The 22,945-nt window shown below is 38.1% G+C and overlaps 1 protein-coding gene across 1 annotated transcript in view; it reads left to right on the forward strand.

Annotated features, from left to right (window-relative positions):
* Positions 1–22,945, forward strand: part of ARHGAP15 (Rho GTPase activating protein 15) — a 596,409-nt gene that overhangs the window by 20,826 nt on the left and 552,638 nt on the right. The window contains exon 2 of the mRNA XM_026510055.4: positions 7,761–7,939. Coding sequence (XP_026365840.1) covers positions 7,775–7,939 — 165 coding nt within the window. The 5' untranslated portion in view covers positions 7,761–7,774. The remainder of the gene's footprint in view (positions 1–7,760; positions 7,940–22,945) is intronic.

The raw sequence follows: 22,945 nt of genomic DNA on the forward strand, positions 1-22,945 counted from the left end.
GTGGAACTAGAGCAATATCACAAGCTCCTCTTGCTCTTCTTTTGGCACAAATAAAATCAGGAAGTCTAGAGAAATTGTGAAGACAGTCTTAAGTGATTTACATTTCAATTTCTCACTCAGGGATATTTATTTGGAGAGTTTTGTGAAATCAATGGATATTTTAGACACATGCAAAATGAACTAATTCTTCAATATTTTCATTAGTCATTCACCACGGCTCTCTGCGCCTCCTGTAAGAATGTAAATGCATAAGGCAACACTGTTTTCTCTAATAAATTTTGATAATAATGATGATTATGATAATCATAATGAGTAGATGATATGTTCTAGGAAGAACAAGGGGAATACTGAATAAGCATCACGATCATATGAAACTTAATATAACTTATACCTAACAAAATGTTTGATGTCACTAAGTGGAATATAAGTAAGCATAGACAAATGTTATTGATTTTACAATCTACTCTATGAAATAGAGAAAGTTGAGGGTCAATGAGGGAAGAAAACGGGGGTGAAACAACAGAATGATTTCAAAGGCCTGTGAATGTTCCTGGAATAATAACATGGAAAGACTCACAAATTGCAGGTTTTCATTGCCTTTCTGACTAGTGCATTGTGAAATTGATATGTATGTTCCTGCGAGCACCTTCACTCTCTGATGCTTGGAGCCAAGTCCTGCTAAACCCTGGGGTGTGAGGCTTTGCCTCTAGGTTGGGCAGGCTTCATAATGGAGTTTGTTCCCCTAGGACCTTCTTCCATAAACACTCAGAAATAAGACCACCATGGCAGGGCCTTCGCATTGCACAACTCCAGGAGACACCATTTACTAAGACTTGATGCCAGTGTCCTGTTCCTAGTCACAAATGCTCCCTCCCCCTGAATTCATTGAAGATCAGACATGGAGTAGTCTGACCATAGCTCTTCTGCTACAAGAATTTCTCCCACGTAGTCAGAAGAGTTTCCAGTCTGAGATTCAGGTAAATGATTCCCTGAGAGTTAAAGGGAAGTTTGAACAATCATCCATGCCATTATGTGAATTTGTTTAAGTATTTCCCTCCCATCTACATCTTTGTGATTCACCGAGAGGACAGATGTTTAAAGGAGATGGGTAAGGAAGAATGGATGGTGGAATTTCAGAAATGCTGACTCTGTAGGTGAGACAGGGCCTAAGTAGGTGATGCAGAGGGGGGCTTCGGCAGCCAAAATATGAAAAGGATCATAGGGTGTCTGGCAGAGGAACAATAGAGTATTAAGATGCAGGCAAGGAGAAAATGAGAAGTTGAATGAGGGTGAAGAGAAAGGGCTATAAGTGGAATCCAAATACAACTTGAAAAATTTGGCCAAAACAACCTTCTCCACTTTGTATGAGGGTCTCCTAACAGGAGGGATGGAAATAAATCATCTCTGAGCCCTCGAGTGCAACAGTTAAAAGTTCCACAGCCATTAGGATAGCAGTTCTTTCAGCCCCTCAGATTTCCTTCCTCCTCTGTCCTCTCTCCTTCCTCTTGCACATCCCTGGGTCCTGCGAGCAGGGGATGGGGGTCCTGCACACCTCTGTCTTGCACTCATTTCATCTATACGATGCATTTGTGTATTACGCCATGGAAACCTCTCTTCCTTCATTGCTCCTTCAGAGAGTCTAGAATACCAGCCCCTTACAGTCCTGCTGGGTTAGAAGGAAGGGGCACTCAGTTAGTCCTTCAGCCCCACGAGAGGCTAGCAAGATGACAGACTCACGCACACTGAGGTTAAATGCCTTTTCTTCACAAAAGCCATCATTTCTCTTTTCCTTGAGCTTTTTGGTACTATGTTTTCCCTTCATGGCACGTTTAAACATCCACGTTATAATCTCATAGTTATTTGTATACTTTTGGACTGCTGAGCCCTTAGTCTGAAATGCTTAACCTGTCCTGACTTAGCACCAGCACCAACTCATCTACCTTTGCACACTTTCTCTCCACCTCCCAGTTCCACCTGAGTTTGATGCCGTTACTCCTCTCCCCACATGGACACAACTCTATTTCCACTTCATTATTGATTTGTTTTTCTATCACCCTCACCAACCCATAAGGCACCTGATATTAAAAGAAGAAGAAGAAGAAGAAGAAGAAGAAGAAGAAGAAGAAGAAGAAGAAGAAAGAAAGAAAGAAAGAAAGAAAGAAAGAAAGAAAGAAAGAAAGAAAGAAAGAAAGAAAGAAAGAAAGAAAGAAAGAAAGAAAGAAAAAAAAAAAAGAATCTCCAACCTGTGATACAGTGCATGCCACTTAGGAGACACTCCATAAATGTTGAATGCATCATTTATTTTCTGCTGGTGGAAATCTTTAGGAGGGGGTTTTGTGTCATACTGTATTCTTCTCAGAGCAATATGGTGCTCTGCGAAGTTAGATACTGTCAAATATTTGCCAATACGAGAACAATTATGAAATAATATCTAGTGAATGTAATTGTAGAACACAAACTACTAGGGAAGCTGAATAAAGAGAAAAACTAGAGTGCCTTGGGGTATCAACAACATGTGAAGATGGGGGCAGATGGGAAAGGAAGTAATGGCTAGAGGAGAGAAAGTGTGAAGAGAGAGAAATCACCTTACTACAACTAGAGGAGTAGTCAGCCTAACAAAAATGTCTGAAGAAAGAAGATTCTGAAAGATTTTTTCTGCAGCCTGTCCCCAAGAAAATAGGTGGGGAAGCCAGATGAGAGGCCTTTTAAGCAATCCAGCCTTTTGACAGTAACTCATCACTAGGCAAATAACGAGTTGATTGTAAAATCATTGCAAGAATGCGAGTGTTGATTTGACATTGAAATTCGTGCAGACTCTGAGGAAGGAACATGTTCTATAAATGGCACGTGGCAAGGCTATGTAAATACAGTGGCTTCATGCTCCTGGCCGGAAGATAGTGGCTTTAGCCCTAGTGATTTCCCTCACTAGCATTACAAACACACCATCTTTTATTTCAATCTAATGAGTAACATGAAAGATCAAGGCTTACATGCACTCAGAAGAGAACCCAGATTTTTCTAAAAGACTTCTGTGTTTAATCATAGATTCCCCTCAACCTCTATCCAAATTCCTTGAGGATCAAGTGATACCAAAGCATTTACCTTGTTGCTTATCTGCCTAAAATTGTTGAGCTTTCTAAATCTTCAGTAATACTTTCTTTGACTGCATCAGTAAAGTAAAAAGAATCCTACAGATCACAGCAATCCTCTTGGCTGACCCACTCACTAATGATTTTTTTTTCCCAGTGATGAAACAGAGGTCTGTAGGCTTGTACACAACCACAAAGGTGATCAGTACAGACAGTACTGTCACTAGAAGTCATCATGACCCCTTTTCATGCAACCAGTCTAATTACCATGAATCCAAGGCCACTATTATAATGACAATCCCTCAATTTTCATTGTTTCATTTTTCCTAACTCTATTCACTAAAATATACCCTGAATAATCTCGTGCTTTAATTTTTAACTTTTTAAGAACTTGAGTATAGTTGAAACAAAATGTTATATTAGTTTCAGGTGTACAACACAGTGATTTGACAAAATTTTACATTTACTATGATCACTACAGGATACCTACCATCTGTCACCGAACAACTCTATTACAGTATTAGACTCTATTCCTTTTCCCGTGGCTTTTATCCCTATGACTCACTCACTCCATAACAGGATGCCTGTATCATCTACTCCCCTTCACCCATTTTGCCCATCTCCCCACCCTCATTCACTCTGGCAACCATCAATTTGTTCTCTGTATTTATAGGTCTGATTCTGCTTTTTGTTGTTGTTTATTCGTTTGTTTTGTGTTTTGTTTTTTAGACTCCATGTGTGAGTAAGAACATGCGATCTTTCTATGTCTCAGTCTGACTTATTCCACTTAGCATAATACCCTCTAGGTCCATCCATGTTGTTGCAGATGTCATGATCTCAGCCTTTTTTGGCTGCATAATATTCCATTGCATGTATATACCACATCTTCCTTATCTAGTCATCTATCAATGGACACTTAGTTTGCTTCCACACCTTGGCTATTCTAAATAATGCCGTACTAAACACAAGGGTGCATGTATCTTTTTGAATTAGTGTTTTTGTTTTCTCTGGATAAATACCCAGTAGTGTAATTATTGGATCATATAGTATTTCTATTTTTAATTTTTTGAGGAAATCCCATACTGTTTTCACAGTGGTTGCACCAGTCTACATTCCCCGCCAAGAGTGTACGAGGGTTCCTTTTTCTCTGTCTCCTCACTAACACTTACTACTGCTTTTTTTTTTTTTTTTTGACTTTAGCCATTCTGACAGGTGTGAGGTGATATCTTACTGTGGTTTGGATTTGCCTTTCCCTGATGATTAGTGATGCTGAGCTTCTTTCCATGTGTCTGTTGGCTATCTGTATGTCTTTTGGAAAAGTGTTTATTCAGGTCCTGTGCCCATTTTTTTTTTTAAGATTTTATTTATTTATGTGACAGAGAGACAGCCAGCGAGAGAGGGAACACAGCAGGGGGAGCGGGAGAGGAAGAAGCAGGCTCCTAGCGGAGGAGCCCGATGTGGGGCTCGATCCCAGAACGCCGGGATCACGCCCTGAGCCTAAGGCAGACACTTAATGACTGTGCTACCCAGGCGCCCCCCTGTGCCCATTTTTTAACTGGATTGTTTGTTTTTTTGGTGTTAAGTTGTTCTTTCTACATTTTGGATACTAACCCTTTATCAAGTATGCCACTGGCAAATATCTTCTCCCACTCAGTAGGTTGCCTTCTAGTTTTGTTGATGGTTTCTTTTGCTGTGCAGAAGCTTTTTACTTATTTTCATGTAGTCCCAATAGTTTATTTTTGCTTTTGTTTCCCTTGCCTGAAGAGACATATCTAGAAAAATGTTGCTACAGTCAGTGTCAGAGAAATTACTACTTGTGTACTCTCCTAGGATTTTTATGGCTTCAGCTCACACATTTAGGTCTTTTCCATTTTCAGTTTATTTTTGTGTATGGTGTTAGAAAGTGGTCCAGTTTTATTCTTTTACATGGAGCTGTCCTGTTTCCCCAGCACCATTTATTGAAGAAACTGTCCTTTCCTCATTGTATATTCTTGCCTCTTTTGTAATAGATTAGTTAACCATATAATCATGTGCTGATTTCTAGGCTTTCTACCCTGTTCTACTGATCCGTGTGTCTGTTTTTGTGCCAGTATCATACTGTTTTAATTACTACAGCTTTGTAGTATGTTTTGAAATCTGGAATCATAATACCTCCAGCTTTGTTTTCTTTCTCAAGATTGGTTTGGCTATTCAGGGTCTTTTGTGGTTCCATACAAATTTTAGTGTAGTTTATTCTGGAAAACTCATGATAGTAATAGTAGAATCCTCATAAATATCGAAAATTCATAGATTTGCTTTGTTATTGTGAAATACTTTCTGATTGGCTATGAAAAATTAATAGCTTCAATAATAAATAATACACAGAATAAAACCAAAAATTTATTATCCTATACTGGGGTATATGGAAAATGCATTTCCTTTTTTTTTTTTTAGCAGTTATCTATATAATAATACTCTATATCTTATTCAAGTTAGAAGTAGAGTAGAGGTAAGATTCCCTATGTCTGTATTAGTAGTCAAATTTGATACATTTTAAAATCCTTCTCATCAAAGCAGCTGTTATTATATTCCTATGGAATAGTGGAGATGAGATTTTCTTTTTTTATTACTTCAAATTTTTATTTCAAGTCTTATTGAGATGGCTCTTTTATTCTCAACAAGATGAGTTTTTATAATATATCGCTCATGAAGCATAAAAATGAAAGTATGAGCAAAATAAAGACTTAAGAAACTTAAGTCAACTTAATTAAGTAATTTTTAAAACAGTTTTCCTGTAAAAGTCTCTATGAAGTATAACTGAAATACAGTAGTGCAAGTACTTATACAATTTGATCATTTTTAATATATGCGTACAATTGTTAAACCATCACCACAGTCAAGCTAACAAACATATCCGTCACCTCCAAAAGTTTCCTTGTATTCACCATAATCCATTTTTCCTTTCATGCCATCTTTAGGCAATCACTGATCAGCTTTCTGTAATTAAATATTGGCTTGCATTTTCTGGACTATTACATAAATGAAATCAGAAGTACTCCATAGGTACTTTTTTGGCCTGGCCTCTTTCACTCAGGAATTTGCAATTCATCCATGTGGTTGCATGCATCAATAGTCCATTCCTCTTGTTGAGGTAACTAGAATGTGTCTGTTTACCAGTATGGGTGTTTTGTTTTGTTTTGGAACAAAATACAGGTCCTCCGCTTTTTCTGTCCATTATTCTTGGGAAAATTATTAGTCTCTCTGATCTTTATTTTTCTCTTCTAAAAAAGTATGAGTTTAATATCTATCTCTTGGGAGTTTTGCAAGAATTAAATCACTGAGTGCATTGCCTGGCACATAGTAAATGCTCAACAAATATTAACTTCTTTTCTAAGTTATTACTCAATTGCCTTACTGGTACCAATTATGAGGTAACACTTGGCCTCCTATTAAAATGTTTTCATTCTTTTCTTAGCTTCAACATTACCATGATGCTAGCTAACCCCATTGTCTTCCAACAGATATACGGGTACCAATACAGTTAGCTCCCTAAAATACAATCCTTCTTTTAGATTATCCTGGCCTCTGTAACTGATGACAATTTTTTTCTACTATTGGACACATGTGCCCAGGCCAGCTCTGGAATGTCTATAGGTGAGACAGGGAGACAACAATCAGCCCACATGGGGGTCTGTTTCTAGAAGCTCAGAAGCTGTGTTTGCATTGTAATTGTTCTCATTTAAATGAGATGATATATTCCTCGGAGGGGCTTATGGAGAGGGGCTGTTGAAAAGGATTATGGATTTAGCGAAGCAGCTAAAGCCCTCCTAGTCTGCCCGCGGATGCTGCCACAGTTTAGTTCTCTTCATTTGCTTTTCCAATTATTGTTTCATCTCTGCCTCTCCTTTAGCATGTGCCTGCCCTGAATTTTCCTGCCTAAATCAGACTTCTCCCATTAAAACAAATATCAATAAATAAATGGGTTTGATTTTCTCTTTTTTCATATTCTTCATCAACATTATGTCCAACAAAGCTACTGAATCTAGTTCAGTTGGCAGATGGCGGTGGACAAAGGACCTTTCTTTAATTTCCCTCCTTGGGTATTGTGATTGGGGGTAGGGGATAGGACTGAGCACCATGCAAAGAAGGCCAAGCCAACAAACATATTTCATAGTCAATGCGACTAGCTTAGTTTGCCCTAAAGCCAGTTCTACTCACTTAAATATGACCTTATCCATGTAGCTTTTTGGTCACCAAAAAAGGCTGCGGGGGGGGGGGGTGCGGTTAGCGTGTCGAGGTGGGGTGGGATAGGGTGGGTAAAAGGTCAGTGACATTGTGAATGAAAACAGTGACATTGTGAATGAAAACATCATGGCCCCAAAGATGTTTAATTGGCATTTCTACATAAGGAAGACTATCATATTGCCATTAGGACTTCTATAATGGATTAGGAACAACACAAGTATGGATGCTGGCTGTGAACTTGGAAGTCCTCTGGCATGCATAGTACTGTCCACATACAGAGGCCCCACTTGATAAAAACAATTGCAAAGTAATTACCTTCTCCACTATTCAGAGAGGTGGAGATTGTTGCATTTTTGTACCTTAGTGATGAATAGGAACCTGCACCCCACCAAGTTTTTCTTGGAAAAGATATGTTTAGAATAACATGATGCTTTTATATTTTATCAGGATAACGCTATAATATGCAGAAGTCTACGAATTCTGATACCTCTGTGGAAACACTGAATTCCACCCGTCAAGGCACCGGAGCTGTGCAAATGAGAATCAAAAATGCCAACAGCCACCACGACAGGCTGAGCCAAAGTAAATCCATGATCCTTACGGATGTTGGGAAGGTCATTGAACCCGTAAGTCAAATACCCCCAAACCCCCATGTTCCGTGATACAGAATTCCGTTAAAAAAGAAAAAAACCCAACTAATTAGCTTTGTTTTATTTGTTTTCCTAATGTGCATGAGAAAACTGTTTTTGTAATGCATTTTATCTTGCCTACTTATAGTCATAATAATATCCCCAGTTGCGAGAGAGGAGCTGGGCTTAATCCAGAGCGATAAAGTGGATTTGGAGCTAGACTGAAGAGCACCTTTGACTCATTTTAAGGGCCTCCACTATCATGCTTCAGTGTTATAAAAATAATGAGGTTATGCTAGCATGTGGTGTTTGTACTTCCAAATACAGTACATCACTTTGAAAAGCCAGAGGCTAAAATTAGCTAAGAATGAACTGAGGGGAAAAAAAATCTTAAAAAAAAAACCATGAAAATCTCTTTCTTAAAATCTCCCAACGATATATAATATTGGAATTACGATTTGATTTGGAATGAGCTTAAATGGTGTGGCGATGGAAGGCTTGGAGAGGAAGCCATTTTGTCTCGATAATGTGTCATTAGGAAGATTTGAAATAAAATAGTTAGAGATGAACTCTACTGCCAATTGTGTCCCTGCCCCTGCACGCATCCTGAGCCACTAAACACACTGATTGCGATGAGTCTCCTCTGGTTAATTTTCTTCCATAATGGTGGTAACTTGCAGCTGAGGCCATAGGATGTTACAAAATTATTTATGCAATGTTAGCCACTCTTTTGGACCCCAGATCTATTTTGTTTCTCACAGTGAGAGCGAGAGCGGGAAATAGGTTAGCTGGGGACAGGCTCTGAGTCCCAGTCATTCTGCAGAAACATGTGAGCTATTAATTGAGTGTTCTGTTAATATCGTAGGGGCCTATGAAATATTCAGCTCCCTAACTGAGTTATTAAATGGGATAAACTTACTGAGTAGCATGTTACCGATTATATTTATCCTCTGTTTTCACTTGAATTTCAAGTGCGAAATTAACCCACCACCCTCTCAAGAGCTTGAGAAGTACATGGTATTAATCATGGTTTCTTCAGGTATTATAGACAAATTTAGCACGAGGAAGCCAGTGATTATATGTCGGGAGTGGGAGATACATCCTGAGATAAGGTACCGAGAGATGTGTTTTTCTTTATTTACTCTCTCATTTAAAAGTATTGTCTGCTGGGAGGCACAACACTGCCAGCCTGACTTTGCTTTTCAACCAGCTAAAATGTTCCTCAACTCTGAACTCGAGACAGTGGTTAGAGTAAATGATTGGAATCTCTATAATGTATTATCAGTAAGAACTGTACCTTTGAAAAAGTTTAAAAGTTAAGTATATTTAATGATGCCTAACATATTTTATTGGCTGTGTTTAACAAAAGGCACTATGCCGCAGTTGTTTTTGACAAGCATGAAAACATCACAGCATGAGACTGCAAAAGGAATTATGGAGAGAAATTACAAGTGATCCATCTCTCAATGAATTATCCACCTCAATAGCCCGCAGAACTCAGCTACCAATTAACACCTACTTTATTACATGTTGGGATGTACTTAATAACTTTCATGTGTTTATGCACTATTACCTTGACTGATGCCTCTTGTACAATTAGGCATAATTGGCATATCAATATGCAAAAGTTAAAAGGATTAACCCTCTTAAAACTAATGAGCATTTCTGTATCCAGCTGCTAAATGAGACAAAATTAGCATTTTTCACTTTTGGGCAGGATTTTATCATGCAGTTTCTCATTGTTGATATTACCTTGTTACATAACTTTAGTTTGGGGGGTTATATGCTGGACTGCTAGAGAAGAGTTTTCCAAAGTTAAATTGGCTATAATTATCCCAGCTTTTGTTTCCGCATTCTTAGCCTGGGCAATATGTATTCCTCGATAAGGAACAAAAATAAAAGTTACTTTTGGTTATGTGTGCTCAGTGCATAATTATATAAAAGGGGTATTTTAGTGAGGATATGTCATTTCACCGAGAAAACTTGGCTCAGAGATACTGTATTGAAAGCTTGCCATGGCACTAATTTTCTTTCTGTCTCGGTTCTTTTCATCTTTTTTTTCCATGCACAATTTTCTGACTAGATACTGACAGAATGTAAAGTATTTTGGCATATTTATTCAAACAAGCCTGTTAAAGATATCTGCTCAAGCTAAACTAAGAACTTGATTTTTCAGAAGTTAGAGGTTGGGGTGAGGTCAAGGGGGGAGATCTTGAACTTAGGAGAGGCAGGAGGAGACGCATTGTAAAAATGTGTGCACGGGTCACATGCAGCATGGTTTTGTTGTAACAGAGACACTTACGTTTAATCTGTACAGAAAAAAATTAGGACTACTTAGAGACACACACACACACACGCGTATATATGTTTTGCATCGTATTTAATGTATGTGGCACATACATACCACGTGTCCCCTGGCATGCCTATTATGCAAATGTAATATGGACTTATTGGAGTATATAACATAAGAATCTGATGTTACATTCGCAACGATTCAACTTATTACAGACAATGATAAAAGGTTCTCAGGTCCAATCAATTGTATAATTTTGTCATTAATTCATAAAATCCTCTTTATTATCGCGTTCAATTAAAAATATGTGAACTTGGAACACCATATTAAATTCCCCTGGATATGTCAGAAGAGCCTATATTCTTGGTATCCTAAAGAGAGGAGCAGGCTGACATGCCAATATAAACATTTATTCGACCCTGTGCTATGCAAACACAGGTGAAGTTACATTCCAGTTTTCATTACCTAAGGGCTGCAGGGAAGCATTTCAGTAAAACAGGTATTAATCTTCCATTAGTATTTCGCTGGCGGTGTGCATCATTTTCTTTAAACACCAAATAACCATTTTTCTGTAGTTAATAAGATCAACGCCTTTTCAAAATCTGAAAAGGCCACTTTGCTACCTGGCCAATGTGGGAGAGGGGGAAGTTTGGACACAGGAGGACGTGGTTAGCAGAAAATTGCCTCTCTGTGAGAGAGAGCTGGAGACCTCCGCTTGGTGGGGAAGGAACGCTCTTTGGTCTCAGTGATTTGTTGTCTCATCCTGAGCACTGGAGTGAGACCTCTTAAAGGTGGACTGCTTATTTACCCGAATGTGCGAAACACAGAAGCAGACGGCTTAGTGAGCGTAAATGGGGGGCAAGTGAAGTGTGCCTCTTTAAGTGCTGAAAGGCTAATGTGCAATCCAGCAAATAGCTGCTGCAAAAGGTTTAATGTGGCTTTGATGTTATTTATCAGAGGGAAGCTCCAGCCTACTAGACAGTTTAGAATAGATATTAATGAAGAGTTTAAATAGCCCAAATCAGGAAAATTGCAGACATAGGATTTGCAGATAGGAGCAGTTTCGGCATTTAATGCTGGTGTCTTAAGCAGCCACATGTATGAATATTCACCATTTCCATCTTGTAAACTCCACAGAAGTGCAATACTTTATTCATGGCCCTCGTGGACAGGGAAATATCTTTTTATGATTGTTAGGATAAGGACTTAGGTCGAGCCGTTCCTAAATGCTAACGTACACGACTCCTTCTGCGTCCATTAACAGACAGTGCGTGTACATTTTTCTTTTTTAATATATTATAAAGAAAAAGAGGAAACAATTTTCTTTTGTTTCTTACTTCTGTGATTATAGGATACTTGCCAAAGTTGTGGCTAGCCAAAAAGGCAGACATAAAAATTGCTACTAAAAATATAAGCCTTCTGTTTAGCAGAGTTTTTGAGAAATATTATGAGACTGTAGGACTTGTCCATGTTTACTTCAAATCAAGCTTATAGTTAGGTTTGAGGCTTTGTTTGTATAAATTGTCCTGAAGTGGATCCTGATATTTAATTAAAATGACACTAAATCACATTGAATTGATAAGACTTGGCATCTCAAACAAAGGTAATTGCCCGTATTGGTTTTCTGCAAAAATAGCGCTGCTTGGAAAATGTGCAGCCAACACAGACTGTCAACTCCATTTATAGATCAATATGTGAAAACCATTGATCAGGCAGGCATGTATAACAGTAACACTTTGCATTTATTTGTTGTTTTTATACCACATTAAGGCTTACAGGATTATAGGCTTCCTAAATATTTTGACTTCCTCATAAATATATGATCTGTTGCATGTTAATTAAATGAGAGTCTGCAGCCATTTCTAAAATTGTTTTTAGTTTGATGATTTCCTTTTATTGCTGTGGATCGTATGATCTGAAAATGGATTAGTTTCCTTCTGCATAAAGATTATTAAAGCTTATTTTAATGTGTCCTATTTAGTGTAAGATGTGGCTGCCTTTTGCTTTGAAAAATATAGATACAGACAATTATTTTCTCTTAGCGAGTGGCTGATCTTTTTTTATTAACTGAGCATTCTCAGTGCTCTGGGTAGAATTATTTCCTGACATATTTTGCACACTCTGTAGATAACGGGTCTTCTTGATTTCTCCTGATAGAATGTTTTTTTCTTTTCTTTTTATCTAGCTCTGTCGTACAGGCATCTGATCAAACATTATGTAGAAAATAAACTGATCATCTCAATTAAATTCTAGCCACACACAAATATAATTTGAATTCTATTTTTCTCATTCGAGAACAAGCCTTATGAACTGTTCTTGTACACGGCATTCTGCAGTTAAATCTTTCTTATCTCATCAATGTAAGGACAGTGTTTTGTTCCTAATCTTTATTGGACTATTGTGGATGACATTTGTAAGCCATTTTGGTTTATAAGGGAAAGCTAGAGGACAGTGGAGTGAGACTCTCCATAGATCCAAGCCTCAGATATGACTACGCAATAATGTGTCTTCCACTGCAATTTTCTTTGCCACTGAGAGGTCAATTTTGTTGAGAAATCTTTTTATATCCTCTATATACGTTAGGAGTGCTGCTTTCAAGACAATACTTGGCTTTATATACAATATTAAAGCAGTAATAAAAGAAACCGGATTTCAGAAATAGAAAAAATACTCATGAAATGCAAGGGTTACCTAAGGTAACCAGTGTGCTGCAGACTCAAAAGTTTATCTGCTAGAATTTTGACTTTTACATAATATTCGCTGGGGGTGGGGGTGGGGAATCGAAAACCACCAGAGATTTCTTTCCTTGTCCTTCCTTGCTCGCCCATGTCAGCTCATGCAGTGAAATGTTTAACTCTTGTTTACCAAGCACAGATTGGACTTGCCAAAGGTTCAGAAAGTTTACAATGACAGTGGAGAGTCTGTGCTTCAAAGAATGAGCAGAGGCTCTTGAATTCACGTTCGTGGCTGCGTCGTTTTCATTTTAACTCGAGCATAGCTAAATTTGTTTATAATCTCCTACTGATTGAACATGGCGCTGAATGTACATGAGATACATTTTTTTAAAAGTTAGTCCTCTGATTACTAATTTGAATCCAAAACTCTAACCTTGTTAGCATCTGGACTTATTTCCATAATAACAACCCCTTCAGAACCTACAAAGTAATGAATAATTGACAACAAATGAAATGTTTTGATAGTTGTCGGCACAAAGCATGTTTAATGTTTTGTGTTGCTTCCTAGCTAATTATGTAGATGACACATTTGTCAGACCTTGACTGCCATTAGAAACGTGTTTCCAGAGGGGAGAAAAACAGGCTATTCATAGAGTAATTAACTAGAATGCTCAATGACCTGTGAGAGATTCAAATCGCTGCCAGTTCAGACATTGTTTTGTTACAGAAGCAGAGGGGTAATTAAAATTCCAAATTACAGTCCTATGATGGAGCATTTGTTTGTTGACAGTATACTCTTACTCTAGTTTGTTAATTCTTTTTTAAATTGCTTCTAATCCATTTTATAGCTTTAGGAGTTCCGTCTTTGAATTTACTGACAACTAATATTATGGTAAATTGTACTTCAATGGAGTACCGCCGTGCCTCACAGTTTCAAGGGAGCACAAGGTGGGTAGGATAAAGCAGCTCCTTCCCTGAACTGACATATCAGGTGCTGTCAGGAAGGAATGCCACTAACGGGGAACATCTTGTTTTTGTTTTTTTTTTTTTAAAGATTTTATTTATTTATGTGACAGAGAGACAGCCAGCGAGAGAGGGAACACAGCAGGGGGAGTGGGAGAGGAAGAAGCAGGCTCCCAGCGGAGGAGCCTGATGTGGGACTCGATCCCGGTACGCCAGGATCACGCCCTGAGCCGAAGGCAGACGCTTTAACGACTGCGCTACCCAGGCGCCCCGGGGAACATCTTGTTAAATGCTGCCTTTCCAATTCTGTATTAGGGGAGTGTCCTAGCAGAAAATGCAGAGATAAAAGAAAAGCAATGATGAACATCTAAAGAGGAGAAAGAAACCTAACCTCTCAACAAGGAATGATTGATTCAGGGGTTGTCTTCCCAAGGAAGAGAGAAGAGTTGGGGCCGAGGGTGACTTGGGGAAAGGCGTTGAGCTTAATGCAAGAGAAGCAACAGTCTGCAGGAAAGCTCTCCTAGAGCACTCAAAAAGGAGGGCATATTTTACAGCACTACCTCCCATCTCACAGGTCAGTAACAAACCTCAGGATAATAGGTATTATCCGTGAAATTTTTCAAAGAATTATTGGCACGGTTTACAAATCCAGAAGGCTAACATCGTCTAAAAAATTCAGCTCAAGTGAAATATTTACTTAGGTTGCTGAAAGTGAGAATATAGTTTTATTAAAAAGATCTGACAGAAGTCACACGGTGTTTGATGCAGGCGAGCTGACAGAGGCATCCAGTGAGCGTTGATTATCCCGAAGTCACTGTCAGCTAGGATTGATTTTCACTTTCTCCGTTTATGTAACGGTTCCTGTAATACAGCTGACCCCGAATCACGTTACCTTGTCATTTCTCTGCATGGATCAAGAAGAGATGAGCTGAAAATAGCTAGACACTGACCTTGAACTTGCCAGAAAAGTGAGAAGTGACAGTGGGGTTTTTCTGTAGTTCATGTACAAAGATTAAGGCAAACTGTTCCTCTGTTGAGTTCACTGTAGCAGCACAAGGGGGCAGAGCAGTACTAGAGATTACAGGTAAAACAGCTTCTGCACCAGCGTGGAAAGGCTCTGAAATACCAAGTTAGAGCCAGAGGTCTCATTTTTACATCTTGGTGTAGACATAAAGGAGAATTACTGATGAATCAAAATCTCAGGTCCCCTGATGTTCATAATCAGTAATCTAAAAGTGTACATTCTAATTAAAAAAAGGTTACCTAATACTCTGTGTGGGAGCAACTATGTTTTTCCACTGAATTATTTGCAGCACCTCTTATTTAATTCATATTATACTCTTCCCTCTTAAAATAACTTTGGAACCATAGTCAATATTATGAAGAGAGTGTTATGGCAAATTCCTAAGCTGATAGGTGCCATTTTAGGTGTAATTGTATCAGAAGATGGGAACAGTCTTTTTATACTCACTAAGTATCAAAATCCCAAGACTAACATCAGACAGCGTTGCATGGTGATGTGTGCTCACAAAGGGGTAACACGCTAGGTGCAAAACGATGTTTGTCACATGGTTTACATTTGTCTACACTTTGTAATTTTCCCATTTTAATATTTGCCTTGGTTTTCAAAAATGTCCCTTAATAGATCATCATTATAACCTTGATTAATCGAAAACACCGTATGTTGAACATTGGCCTTTGCTTCGAGCACTTAGTTAAGCTAAATCATTGTTGTACTGATACTGAATGTTTCTCATAAATGGCACCCAAAGAACTTGCCAACTGCAGCAGAGAACTGAAGCAGGTTGAGAAACAGAAGAAGAACAAACACTGACTTGATTATCCCCTAGGTTGTAAATGCCTTATGTAATGGCAAAATAGCATCTTTGCATGTGCGATGGCACAATAACATTGTAAACCTCCACAGCAACAAGATCCATTCTTGCATGTAGTGGATACTTTCTCTGTGTGTACACACGCACACACATATCCATCTTTTATACATACATACATATATAACACAGATATACACATCTCTGTATCTCTATAGATGTACATGTAGATACACAGAGAGAGATGTATAAAATATTTATGTATTTAAGCTCACACACATATACATCTATTATACATATATACATAGTATATATATACACATCTCTATATCTCTATAGATAGAGATGTAGATATACAGAGGGATGTATAAAATATTTATATATTTCAGCTTATTTTTATATTCTAGGAAAAATAACCACATGCATACGTCTACGAGCTGAAATATCAAACTGCTTCAAGACCCCTCTTTTGTAAATTTAACTCAGGACAAACTGACAATATGAAGATCTGAGAAATAAGTAGAATTGCAATACGTTTCGAGGATGGAATAAATAGGAGAACATTCTGTTGCTAAGAATGTGGTTGAAAATATTCAGAATACCTGTGTAATCAGGTTTTGGCCTCATGTAGAATAAAATAGCTTAGTGTTTCAAGCATAAGTCCTCCAACTTAGAAGATTTTGATGTGTGTGTGTGTGTGTGTGTGTGTGTGTGTGTAGGAGTGGGGTCGGGGGGAGGTATGGTGGATTTGCAGTAATGACCTGGTGTGTCTAAAACCGACATCTTTGAAGGCAATCCTAAGGACCATTGTATTCCTTTAGAGTCCTTTGCATTCCTGCCCCTCAGAGCACGCAGAAGGCCTCTTGTATGCCCTCTCTCAGGTGGTAAGACCCCCATCCCTAAACGGTTGGTTAGCTTCTGCTTCTGAGGTCAGGGCAGACATAAAGGTGTTGGCTGCTAAAACACTTCCCCCAGAGTTGCTTGTTCCCCTCCCTTCGCTGTGTAAGGCTTCTAATAAGGGACTGCAGTCCCTGATGTGTTCAGATTCGGTTTATTGTTACCATCTGTTTAATTACCCTCTCAGGTTTGTGTTGAGAGGCATGAAAGTATTTTATCCAGCCTTTGAATCCCTGTGTTCCTAAAGAGATGTGGGTAAAGTACGTGTCAGTTTTCAAAGAGCATATTAAAAACTGATAAGCAGAACCATCTCCAAACAATACCATATAAGGAAAATGCATTATTTTTTACATTAATGCGTGTTGCAAGTAATTAGCAAATGTACAGTGCTGTGGCACTCTCTCCCAGAAATGATGCCATCTTCTTTACATACAATCTCACATGCTTCTCTTTTGAGACGATGGATTTTTGTGATTCCCATTCACTTCCAATACACTGGGCATAAGTTTATTGGGGAAAGATATTGGGGTTTGAGTTGTAATAGGATGTATGGTTGTCATTTGTCAAACCAGTTTAAGGATGTGCAAAAGTGGAAGAGAAATCGTGTACTCAAAAAACAAGAATAGAATCTTTGGGGAGAGGTGGGAAGAAAAACAGGAAAATTAGTTATTTTGTTGTTTTTCCTCTTCCTCTCTTTATTATTATTATTATTATTTTTATATTCCATATTTTTTCTTCCTAGAGAAGCCCCAGCCTGTTGTTTCTGGTGCTACTGTAGTTACCATGACAGGGTATATTTTCCACATGCAAATGCCTTTGATAACAAGAATTACACTGGCTAACCTTCTCACCCCCATTATGTTTGAGTTATTTTATACACCAGTATTTGGGTGAAATTAAAAAAAAAACATAAAATGAAACAAAACCAAATTCAAGTGTTTAAGTCTCAAAATGTTCTAGAGGTCTGACTCTGAAAACCAAAAGGAAATAAATCAGGTGATTTTACTTCCTAAGTCAAACAAGAAGTCAAATGGCTACTAATGTTCCATTTTTATTTATCCCTTAGGAAGTGATTTCAATAACTGAACACTTCCCCTAAGATTCCAAGGTCGTAGTAGATTGAGAATGTGTTTGAAAGCGTTCAGAAATGGTAGTCTTGTTTTAAAGTGAATGCCCTTCCACAATACCAAAAACATAAACAGCCAAAGTACCTTTTTCTTTCTATTCCTCATGAAGAAATCAGTGTTATTCTTGCCTCATGATCTCGTATTATTTCTGTGGATGAAGAGAAATAGTGATGACACTAACTTTCTTCCATGACTTTTGGTCACCTGACTTGTTTTCTTTCCCACAGGCTAAAGGGAAGCTGTAGTTTTAGTATTTCCAATGAGAAGGGACATGTGTCTCCTTGCATTGAATTGTCTTAGATCATATCATGTAGCACAAAGTGACCCAATATAGGAAGACAGGAAAACAAAGTGACAGTTTTGTTTGCTCAAATATAAATACCATCATCAAAACATAGGGGCAAATTCTGGAGGCCCATAGCCTGATTGCAGGAATTAAATAGCAAGAATGATATTCTGTACTTAAATAAAACGTGTTCAAGGCATAGTCTATAACCAGCAGTGAAAAGATAACGAGCAAATAGCTTAGCTCAGGTTAGATAAACTGAGTGCAACTACTACCGTTTTTAAAATCCACGATAAAGTGAATTGACTGATACTTGATAATACATCACCCACTGTGGTCTTATCTATTGATCATAGCCTGACAATGGGTAACCTTTCATGGCAACTTCCTCTTTTACCCTGAATTATTGACAGTGTTAATGCCAATAACACATGATCAAATAGACAGGAAAGAAGTTTACATTCCTGGGTGTGCTATCCTTAACCTCCCTGCTTTTAATATCATAGTTTAAAAAAGAAAAAGAAAAAGAAAAAGAAAGAAGACATTTTCTTTCTTGTCTTGAAAACACTAATGGATTAGCTTTTACTTTCACACACAGTATTAATGTGACATCCTTGTAATTCTCATCTACAACACATTTTGGGGAATAAAGCCCAATATTTAAGGGAGTATTATAATGGTCATTTTTACCCCAGTGCCCTCTATCTCGTATAACAAAAATCCTAGGGATGTTACTCGAATGGTGTGTCATAAGCTCCCTGAATTAATAATTTCCTGCTCGCAGAGTCGTCATCATCCCAACCCTGCCTTTAAAAGTCCCAAAGTGGGAAGGGGGCAAGCAGGTCAACAACTTTCATTCATTCATTCATTCATTCATTCATTCATTCATTCATTCATGAGTCCCTTCTTGTATTCATTCGATAGATATTTATTGGTACCTACTATATGTCAGAGACTACTTTGCACGCTGGGGATACAAAACAGAAAGAGTCTCTGTCCTCTTGGAGGTTACATTCCAGCGAGGTGGAGTCCTTGGGTAGCCTGGGTTCAGCACGAGCCTGAGCCCGCTCTCTTGCTCACTTTGTCCCCAAAACACCTCCTCACCCTCAACACTAGTATTAGCTTCATGCACCTTACATCTTGTCACAAAGATTGTATACAGTGCTTAAGACTGGGGCTGTGATGGAAGAGACCTTTCCTGTCACTTCCGGTAGATGTATTCTTGTGGATTGTAAATCTCAAATGAGATATCTTTTTTAAATTTTGAATTTGTGGGACTCCCACCTGATTCTAACCTACTTTACACTCTGCTTTGCTTACTTTGTGTGTATGTGTGTGGGTTTTTGTTTTTGTTTTTTTAAGATTTTTGTTTATTTATTTGAGAGAGAGAGAGCAGGAGAGAGCACAGTCAGGAGTAAGTGGCAGAGGGAGAGGGAGAAGAGGACTCCCACAGCTGGGCTTGATCCCAGGACCCTAGTATCATGACCTGGTGCTTAACCAACCAAGCCACCCAGGCACCCCTCTATTTTGCATACTTCGGCCAGTTTGCTGTGTCTTACCTCCTTTGACATACACAAGTTATTAAAGTACTTTCTTTGCTAACAAGTCAAGATGCAAGTATTCTTACTGGTTAAATAGCGAATATCTCTTTTATTCATCCTTTGTTCTTATTCCCCCTTCCATGTCTTAATGAACTTTAGTGATACGCTTTTTATTGGAGTCAAAACAATAATTTTTATGAATAAAAATTAAAATGTTAGTATGTTTACTTGACATCTATGACTGTTAATGCATTCAACATGAAAATTGAACACAGACCCAATTTAGGCTTTTACAGAGCTTTCAAAATGTTCACCAAGTTCTTGACTTCCAAAAGAATTTATTGTGATCTTTGCTGTTGGGCTCTTGCTGAACATTGTCCTCCAAGTAGCCATGACTTGAGGAATTTCGTGGGGTTGGTAGGGATGATCTAATTTACTAGGCTACCTAAGCAGTCCATCTTCAGTGCTGTTCCCATCTGTTTAAGAGGAACATTCCATCATAGCTCTTAAAACACATTGCCAGACATGACACTACTGTGTACTTGTACTAAAACAAAGGTTGGTAACACAGACCGTGAAAAAAAGATTGGAGAACATAAACTCAGTTGAAATATGAATTATTTTGAGGCTTACTTCATTCAGGAAAAAAAAAGAAAGAAAGAAAGAAAAACACCCTTTGAAGAGTAATTTCTTCAAATAGACAAACTAGGGACAAATACAGTAACATCCAGGTAGTGAAATGAAATAATCAGTTAACCAGTTTAAAGATTTAGCTACCCCCAAGGCAAGGTGATGCTTAGATCTTTCTATTTACTTGCTCATCCACAAAATAGGCTCTATTGAAACTTCACATTTCCTTATTTCTCATATGTGTGCATAACTAGATAGCAGTCTTGCCATGAGAAGGGACAAGGAAACCAGGATTAAATTCTGGATGCATTGAAGAGAATGGTTTTGCACCTTTTGACTGTGGATCTGAGCTTCTCTCCGCCTATGCTGTCCTTTCTAAATCTGAGTTCCCCATCTCCTGCTTAGCTGAAACCAGTCTTTGAAGATTCATGCTTTCCAAGTTCACTGACATGTCCCTAGAACTCTGATAGCTTCCTTTCACATGTGCTTCAAGGACCTGTTTAAGGACAATATTGACTTTATATACAATATTTACACTGTAGAGTAAGGATAATGAGTCTAATGCAAGGGTTACAAACAAGCAGCTGACCCAGTTTTGCCCATAGGCAGTTTATTTTGTTTGGTTGGGATGATGTTTTTAAAATTTTGAACTTAAAAGCCTGTAGTTGGAATTGTGTCTTCATTAATTTATGTTACCTGCTTGGCCCTGAATACCTGCTGGCATTTCAGTTTGTAATCTTAAAGTTATTTCATTGATTGGCCTATTCAAGAGGGAGAGCATACTGAGGCAAGTCAGAAGATGACAATTGTTAGTTATAAATTTGGAAATTCAGAAGATGACAATTGTTAGTCATACATTTGGAAATGTAGTCCCTACCACATTTCACTGACAGTGTAAAAACATTCTGTTATATAGCTAAATATGAATTTTCTTATTCAGATTTTCTCATTTGGGTTTAATTTCAATTTTAGACTCTTACATTATTATAAATTAACAAACATCTTGCTGCCTTTTATACAACACTAAAAAATAACTGTGATTATCTATGGAAATGGCGTTCTCTTGTCACCAAGTTATAAATATTCTGTTTATTCTGGGTTATCTATGATTTAACTTTTGTGGGTTTTGTTAAATTGTTCTGAAAACTTGATGAGAAGCTACTTTTTATTTAAGTGAAACAGTGCACTTCTAAATCTTATAAAAAAGAACCATACCAGGACCTTAAAAGTGAGAAATGATGCTATTTAACAGTCCACAATATTATACAAAATTTAAATCAACTTAGATTTGACTAGTCATCTTATTACTTGCCATTTACTTTACATTCCTACTAATTAAACTTAATTTGAAGACTTTTAAACTTTGTTAGAATTTGTATTTCTTTTTCAGTGGACATGTAACATCCCATAAAAAGTGAAACACACATAAAAATGAATTCCACCGTCTCAACTCTGCTCCCTATAGCTAAACATTCTTTCTCTGAAGCATCTGCTTTACCAACTCAGAAGCTGTGTGCCTTTATGGAGAGAGATTAGGTTCACACGAGGAAGGAAAAATACCTTTGAAACAAAGATCAAAGGGCTCTCAGAGATCTCTAGATTTGCATCTTGCATGCTAAATTCAACCCAAAGACCTGTTTTACTTGGCCCACATATTGCTTTCACCTTTTTTCTTTTTAGTTGAGCTGACATTTTAACATTGTGAGCTTTCACATAAAAATTTGTGTATGTGACATCTCTCAAAAAATCAGAAATTCTGGCTTTACCAGGCTGGCTTCCCAATGAGCAGGCAATACCGGCTGAAAAGGAGTAGCTGTTGACCCATCTAGATGGGACACGTGCCCCCTGGTTCACAGCAGTTGGACTAGAATCCTTTCACTGGAACATGTCTCCGACCTGACATTTGAGTTAGTGATTACAGCTAGAGCTTATGTCTTCCAGCCTTCTTTAACTGCCTGCTAAGGACAAAAAGAAGCAGAGCTGTCATCCAGACAACTGTAAAATTCATGTCTCCTTTGAATATGACTTTCCAAGTTGCCTCTACAAGGTGGGAATAGTTTTGAAATAGGAAAAAAAGGTTCTTTCATATGCTCAGGTGGTTATCTAGGATCAACGAAACTTTGGAAAACTTTATCCTTTGCTGATTCCATAGACACTAATTAGAGGCCCTGTGGCACACCTATCTCCAATGACAAATCAAAGAATCAGTCTTGGGGAAATGTGGCAAGCCTTTGTCCCTGCAGTGGCCCCTCCAGGTTCAGTCAGAACCGTCAGTGGCGAGGGTCGTAAGAGGTCGTAATGCCCCTATTTGTTAGTTATGAGTTTTACATGTTCAGTATTTTGACTCTGACCAGGGTTAGCATTATTTTTAGGTAATGTAATCCAGGCATGAATCACACTGTCAAGTACACCTGCACGATGGTTACCTTTGAAGAGCTTCTCCACTCCATGGGAGCAAACAGGAGTCTGATTATGAACATGAAGTAACGCTGGGCAAACCTCGAAGACAATCCTGGCTCTGCCCCTTACTTACTATGTTACTTTGGGCAGATTTCTGTTTGGGCACTCTTATGCATATTTTTAAATTAATAAAGACACCAGTTACCTATAGCATGACAGATTAAAGGAAATAACATATATAAAGTGCCAGGTATGATACCTGGGCACCTAAGAAATATTCAAAACTTATAGAAAACCATTGTTAGAATTATGCGTCTCACTTGTACGAAGTCCTTTGGGCAGGTCTGGCTTTGTAGCTT

The sequence above is a fragment of the Ursus arctos genome, unplaced genomic scaffold (genome assembly GCF_023065955.2).
Source record: "Ursus arctos isolate Adak ecotype North America unplaced genomic scaffold, UrsArc2.0 scaffold_1, whole genome shotgun sequence".
Taxonomy (NCBI): domain Eukaryota; kingdom Metazoa; phylum Chordata; class Mammalia; order Carnivora; family Ursidae; genus Ursus; species Ursus arctos.